This window comes from Pectinophora gossypiella, chromosome 14, assembly GCF_024362695.1.
Source record: "Pectinophora gossypiella chromosome 14, ilPecGoss1.1, whole genome shotgun sequence".
Lineage (NCBI taxonomy): Eukaryota > Metazoa > Arthropoda > Insecta > Lepidoptera > Gelechiidae > Pectinophora > Pectinophora gossypiella.
The window spans coordinates 15,001-22,500 of NC_065417.1; the positions used below are offsets into that span (position 1 = coordinate 15,001).

Below are 7,500 nucleotides of genomic sequence, written 5' to 3' on the forward strand. Positions count from 1 at the left end.
ACCTAACCTAACCTAACCTAACCTAACCTAACCTAACCTAACCTAACCTAACCTAACCTAACCTAACCTAACCTAACCTAACCTAACCTAACCTAACCTAACCTAACCTAACCTAACCTAACCTAACCTAACCTAACCTAACCTAACCTAACCTAACCTAACCTAACCTAACCTAACCTAACCTAACCTAACCTAACCTAACCTAACCTAACCTAACCTAACCTAACCTAACCTAACCTAACCTAACCTAACCTAACCTAACCTAACCTAACCTAACCTAACCTAACCTAACCTAACCTAACCTAACCTAACCTAACCTAACCTAACCTAACCTAACCTAACCTAACCTAACCTAACCTAACCTAACCTAACCTAACCTAACCTAACCTAACCTAACCTAACCTAACCTAACCTAACCTAACCTAACCTAACCTAACCTAACCTAACCTAACCTAACCTAACCTAACCTAACCTAACCTAACCTAACCTAACCTAACCTAACCTAACCTAACCTAACCTAACCTAACCTAACCTAACCTAACCTAACCTAACCTAACCTAACCTAACCTAACCTAACCTAACCTAACCTAACCTAACCTAACCTAACCTAACCTAACCTAACCTAACCTAACCTAACCTAACCTAACCTAACCTAACCTAACCTAACCTAACCTAACCTAACCTAACCTAACCTAACCTAACCTAACCTAACCTAACCTAACCTAACCTAACCTAACCTAACCTAACCTAACCTAACCTAACCTAACCTAACCTAACCTAACCTAACCTAACCTAACCTAACCTAACCTAACCTAACCTAACCTAACCTAACCTAACCTAACCTAACCTAACCTAACCTAACCTAACCTAACCTAACCTAACCTAACCTAACCTAACCTAACCTAACCTAACCTAACCTAACCTAACCTAACCTAACCTAACCTAACCTAACCTAACCTAACCTAACCTAACCTAACCTAACCTAACCTAACCTAACCTAACCTAACCTAACCTAACCTAACCTAACCTAACCTAACCTAACCTAACCTAACCTAACCTAACCTAACCTAACCTAACCTAACCTAACCTAACCTAACCTAACCTAACCTAACCTAACCTAACCTAACCTAACCTAACCTAACCTAACCTAACCTAACCTAACCTAACCTAACCTAACCTAACCTAACCTAACCTAACCTAACCTAACCTAACCTAACCTAACCTAACCTAACCTAACCTTTTTTTTTTTTTTTTTTTTTTTAACGTTGGGAAATGCATTTACGCATACCCGCCGCCATGGGGATGACGACGGGTTATGTGGGACTCCGGGATCTCAAGTATCCCGCCTACCCACTAAAACCCAACGGTGTTCATCTTGCCGCCTGAGTGGGAGCCACGGGGACGCGCCCGCATACTTCCGCGACTCCCAGGCGGTGTCCATACGGACCCGGCTCGGTGAGCACTTCAGTGCTCGTAATCGTCAGTGGCGCGCGGAACACACGCACGCCTACCAACACGGGGACTTTGTGCCAGGTGACGGACGCCCCCCGCATCCGTCACCAGCATCCCCACTTACGGGACGCGCCGATCGTGCGCCAACCTCCTCCGTCCCACCCGAGTCCGACGGATCGGGTCAGACGCAGGATCGGCCTCCCGCGACCTCTCGGCGGCCTCCTTCTGCGCCACCACGTCCTCGCAGAAGGAGTATACCGCTCTCCAGGCTCTCTCGCTGCCGACCATGGCCGAGACCACGGCAGGCAACGACAGATCCTGGCCCACCACGCACCTGAGTCGTGCCCGCGACTCAGCCCATTCTGGGCATGCGGCGAAAGTGTGGTCCGCCGTATCCTCGGCGGCGCCGCAATGGTGACAAACTGAGGTCGGCTCTCTTCCGGCGACCCTGCACAGGTATCTGCCAAAGCAGCCATGCCCGGACAGAACCTGCGTCAGGCGGAAAGAAAGCGCCCCGAACCGTCTATTGACCCATTCGTCTAGAACGGGTCGTATCGCCCCCACTGTCCTGTGGCCAGCGCTCGGCGACTCCAACGTTTGCAACCATCTCAGGAGGGTATCTCGACGAGCGTTATGTCTCAGTCTCGAGATCTCCTCCGGAGACGGCGCACTTCCGTCAGCACGCGCTCGAGCCGTGTGATGGTAAACACTGGCCAGAACTGCGGCATCCAACTCCCATGGGGGGGTACCGGCCAAGGCGCAAGCAGCCTCGAACGAGATGGTACGGTACCCCCTCACCACCCTTGTGGCCATGGCTCTTTGAGGCCTCCTCAAGAGGGCCCTGTTGTGGGCGCTAAGAGCGTCTACCCATATGGGAGCGCCATACAGGGCCATTGAGCGGACCACCCCGCAGTATAAGCGACGGCAGCCCACCTTCGGTCCACCAATATTTGGCAGCAGCCGGCTGAGCGCGCCAGCAGCAGCAACCAGTCTCGGCGCTAAGCCGGTGAAGTGCGCACGGAAGTTCCATCGGCTGTCTAGGACGAGGCCTAGGTAACGCATCGTCGATTTGACGCCGATGGAAACTCCCCCCACCACAATGTGCGCACCGGTTGGCGGCGCTGCTCGAGGTCCGTGGAAACACAGGGCTTCCGACTTGGACAAAGCCACCTCAAGCCCCAGACGGCGAATTCTTCCCACCACGTGCGCCACACCCGCCGTGGCAAGAATGGCAGCCTCTCGGTAGGTGCTGCTTCGAGCCGTCACGAGGGTATCGTCGGCGTAACAAGTTACGTCGACCCCTCGGAGATTCGCTCCACGCAGCACCCAGTCGTAGCCAATGTTCCACAGGAGCGGGCCAAGGACCGAACCCTGTGGAACACCGCACGACACTGACCACTCTCGCCATCCCTCAGACGCCGGTAAGCTCACGGCCCTCACGGAGAGGTATGCCGCGAGCAACCGGCGGAGGTACGGGGGGCACCTCGTGGTACTTGAGCGCTTCCCGGATGCAGCTCCAGGGCAGGGTGTTGAAGGCGTTGGCGATGTCCAGAGACACCGCCAAGACGACCTCCCCCTGAGCGACAGCGGCGTCCGCTAGGGCCCTCACCCGCGCGATTGCGTCGATGGTGGATCTGCCCCTGCGGAAACCGAACTGGCATGCGCTCAAGTCCGGACCGACATCTTCAAGATGCTCGATGACCCGAGCAGCGATAATTCGCTCAAGAAGCTTACTGGCCTCGTCAAGGAGCACTATTGGCCTGTAAGCTGACGGTGCGTCGGCTGGCCTTCCCTCCTTCTTGATTAGGACCAGCTTCCCCGTTTTCCAACGGTGCGGAAACTGGCCCCTCACCAGGCAGGCTGTGAAGAGAGCTCTCAACCATGGCTCCAGCGCGTCCTCTGCCCTTAAGGCAGCAACCCACACGCGGCCGGGAATGCCATCGGGGCCTGGGGCGGTGTTTTTGGCCTGAAGCCTACGCACCGCCACCCGCAGCTCAGCCTCGCTTACAGGGGGCACCTCTGCCTCATCGCCCGGCTCGTTGCGCGGCGCCATCGGTGGAGGCGTGTGTTCTGGCCTGTTCGGAAACAGGGCCGACACGACTTGGCTCACAAGCTCCGGCTGGAGACTCTGAGTCAGTGGGGGAGCCCAGGGGCGAAGCTTACGCCTCACCATCCTGTACGGCCTGCCCCACGGATCGACGTCAAGAGACTCCAGCATCTCTCGTTCCGCCAAGTCTTTGGCCTCCCCGATAGCCACCTGCAGGGCCCTCTTGGCCTCTCTATACGCATCGGCGGCCTGTGCTGTGAGCACCTCGTCTCGGATGCGACGTCTTCGGCTTCTGGTGTACCGGCGCCTCGCCTCTACGCAGGACGCGCGCAGCTGCGAGAGTTCGGCGGACCACCAGTACACCGCTCGCCGACCAGGAAGCGCCCTAACTCGCGGCATACAGGCATCGCACATGGCGATAGCCGCCTGTATAGCCTCAGCCTCCGCCTCACATCTGAGAGACTCCAGGATGAAGCCACGCCTCTACGATGACCGCCTCCTCCAGCGCGTCATAATCGAGGCGCTTTATTGCCCACTTGGGACCGGTGCCTTCCAGGGGTCGGATCGGGCTCGTCGGGGTACCAGGAAGCGTGGACACACTGAATCGGATGTACAAGTGGTCCGACAGTGTCTCCACGTCCTCCTGCACTTCCCAGCTATGAACACAGCGCGCCAGGGCAGCGTCCGCGAACGTAACGTCCACGATAGAGCCACCCTGTTGCCGCACGCACGTGTTCACCGATCCACGGTTGACAACGGTCAATCCGGCAGTCAACGCCCACTCCTCCACTGCCTCGCCTCGACCGTCGGTCGCCGGGCAGCCCCAAGCCATTGACTTGGCGTTCAGGTCGCCAGCAACTATCACACGGACAGTGCGTCTCTGCCCCACAAGCACACCGACCTCGAGCAGGAACTGCTCGAAGTCGGACAGGCTGCGGTTTGGCGAGAAGTATACACTGACCAGTGTAACGTCGCCTAGGACCGCGGCAGCATAGCCCCCACCTCGCACAATGTGCTCGAATGGAGGCAACCCTGCCCCAGTCCGTGAGACCAGCGCCGCCATGCCAGTCCGGTCTCCGACCCAGTTCTCCCGAGGAGGGACCGAGTATGGCTCCGAGACCATCGCGACATCAATCAACCACTCCGCCACGCTCTGGAGCAGAAGATCCTGGGCTCTGGCAGAGTGATTGACGTTGGCTTGCAGTATGCTGAGGGCCATTAGTTGGTGCACATTGCTTCACCGGCACGTCCCGCAGCTTGCGGGTGGGAAGGTCGCAAGGGGGCCTGAGGGCCATTGCGAGCCTTCTTTTTGCTCTTGGATTGGGCAGTACATGTTGAACTGCCCAATCTGTGCTCCGCCGGTCTTCGCGCCGCATCACACACAGTGCAATGCGGGGTAGCGGTGCACTGAGCGGACTGGTGACCAGTTTGGCCGCACCGAAAGCACTGGGTGCTCCGGTCCGCCTCGGACTTGCACAGGGCATGCGCATGCCCAACCTCGAGGCACCGGAAACACCGCAGCGGACGGGGCTCCAACACCCTGACCTGGGCAGAAGTCCAGCCCACCAAGAGGCGCCCTTGAGCCACTTTTTTAGCGGCTGCTATGGGGCAGCTCAGCATCAGCGAGCCCATGCCGCCCGCACCTTCGCGGATGACCCCCGCTTTAATGCTGTCGACCGAACAGCCCCCGGCCTTGGCCACCGCCTCCATCACCTCTTGAACGGAGACGGAGTCATCCAGCCCCACGATGCGCATCGAGATGCACTTTGTGGGTCTGGAGACTTTAACAACGTCTCCGTTCATAGACTCTCTGAGCTTCGCAGCCAGGGAGTCTGCCTTCTCGGCGCTTGAGGCGCCTGCAACCTCCAGCACACGTGCTCCGGTTGCCGCTTTGCGGATCCTGAGGCCAGAGATGCCGAGGCTCTGTAAGTCCACTTTGGACTTGGCCTCCCTCAGGATGTCCGCATAGTTCGCCCCGCTCTCCGCAGCCGCCGGCTGCAGCTGCACTACCACCGCAGCAGTACGCGGTGGGCGCAGCCTGGGCGCCTTTGGGCGTTGTGGCGGTAGAGCAGGAGCCATCTCCTTCCTTCGACTCGGCCAACGACGGTCCAGCCATCACCATCAGGCCCAGGGGGCATTGGACGGGCATCATTCTGGCCGGCAGTCCTTGTCCTCTTCCTCTTGTTCCTCCCTCCGCGTGTCTTCCTCTTTTCGGAGGCGCAGAGGCCGAGCTACTGGCCACCACTGTCGGACCTTGCGAGGCCGCAGTCGGGGCAGAACGTGAGGTGCCAGCGGTCGTGGCCGCAGTGGCAGTCGCCTTTTTAGCCACAGCTGTGGCGGGAGTCTTCGCCGCTGCAGCAGACGCCTTCGCTGGCAGCAGCGGATGTGAGTGCGTTTTTTTCCGATCCGCCGCCAGCGGTGGACGCATCACTTTCGGAGGCAGGAGCCGGTCCTCCAGACCTGCCAGCTTCGCATCGATCATGAAGCCAACCTGGCTTATGATCTGCGCGGCTAGGTCTTCCTCTTTGTCAGACACGGCTCTACTGCTCGTGACTGGCGGCGGATTTGCACGTCTGGGTACGTTGGCGCGCACAACTTTAGACGCCGGCTCCGGGCGCAGGCTCTCTGCGAGCGGTTCGGGAGTGGGCGATGGCGGTCTCTGGGTTGAGTCCAGCGAAGCCTTTAGTTGGCGCATCTCATCTCGGAGCACGTCTATCTCCTTCTGTTGCGCATCGAGTTTCGCCTGTTGGCGAGCATTCTGCTCACGCAGCTTGCGCGTCTCGTCGTTGGTCGACGTGGCATGCAGAGCAGACAGAGACTCTTGGAGTAGCTGTGCGGCATCCTTCAGGGCACGAACGAACGTACCCTTCAGTTGTCCCGATTTCACAGCCACGTTGCGAACGATGCCAATTGCCTCTGTCGCCTTCTCGTGGAGCTCTGCGGCCGTAAGTGAGACGGCTTCTGAGCCCGAGTCCACCAGCTGGATTTCCGTCTCCGACGACGGGTTAGACCGTCGGAGGTAAAAGGTCCTCTTGGCCGCTTTGGCCACTTCTTCCTCAGCCTGCAGTCTGAGCGCTTCGCGTACCGCGCGGTTATGCTCAGCCTTGGCTTTCGCAAGGCCGACATATTCGCCGGTAGTGGGAGGGCGTCCCCTTCCCCTTTTGGCCCGAGCCCTGAGGACGGGTGAACCGTGTGCCGTTTCCGACACTCGGTCCCCATCGTCAGAGGACGGGTCCGAAAGCGAAGCCGTCTTCCGCTTCCGCCATAGCTTGCCCTCCGGAAGGGGAGGCCACACTCTCCATCGAGCACACTGTCCTTAGACTACTCGTTTCGTCCGAGGACGAAGCGAGGCAAGGGACGTGTTCTTGGCTGCTCTGACTGGGCACTAGGCCCAGGAGCAGCTCCTTCAGCACTAAGTGCTGACGTCGAAGTCGGTGTTGGGATGCGCTCCAGCACCACCCGCACTTCGGGAAGTGCGGATGGTGTCGGCGCGCGCGAGTCTTGTCCGGGTAGTAGTGGCGTCGAACGCCGGGTAGAAGTCTACCCTTTGAGTCGGGGATTTACGAAGGCTATCGGAGCCTACGGAGCGATCGCAGCCCCCCCCACATACGATTGGGGGCCTTAAGCTGGATTCACCGGTTTCCCGGCTGCCAGCGTGGGTAGTTGAATTTTTGAGCGCTTCCATGGTCCAGTACATCTGGGACGGTTTTATTTACTGGGGTTGTCTCCCCAGGGTAGTCCTAACGGCCTGAGCGTCAGACCATCCAGCCCATCGCCGGAAACCACCAACTTAAGCTTGCGGTAATTTTTTACAGAGGTTGTCTTCCTCGCGGCCCCCTCCGCTCAGTGCGAAGGCGGCCCCCGCTCCAGACAGCATTGCGTCTGGGCTACGGGTCGGGCCGACGGTGGCCGAAGCCATTGCCCGGCATTGCTGCCGGACCCGCCGCCCCTGCCAACGGTGGGGCCGAAGCCCCTGTCGTCTGGCCGAAGCCAGAGACGCC

The 7,500-nt window shown here is 58.7% G+C and overlaps 2 protein-coding genes across 2 annotated transcripts; both read right to left on the reverse strand.

Moving 5' to 3' along the window:
* Positions 1-3,947: 3,947 nt before the first annotated feature.
* On the reverse strand, positions 3,948-4,718 carry LOC126372638 (uncharacterized). Its single transcript, XM_050018486.1, has one exon. The coding sequence runs from the start codon at positions 4,716-4,718 to the stop codon at positions 3,948-3,950; it is 771 nt and encodes a 256-aa protein (XP_049874443.1).
* LOC126372639 (uncharacterized) lies at positions 4,718-7,376 on the reverse strand. The gene is made up of 3 exons (XM_050018487.1): positions 7,313-7,376; positions 5,619-6,607; positions 4,718-5,545 (listed from the first exon to the last, which is right to left on the reverse strand). Exons 1-3 carry the CDS (start codon positions 7,374-7,376, stop codon positions 4,718-4,720), a joined length of 1,881 nt encoding a protein of 626 aa, XP_049874444.1.
* Between the last annotated feature and the right edge of the window lie 124 nt (positions 7,377-7,500).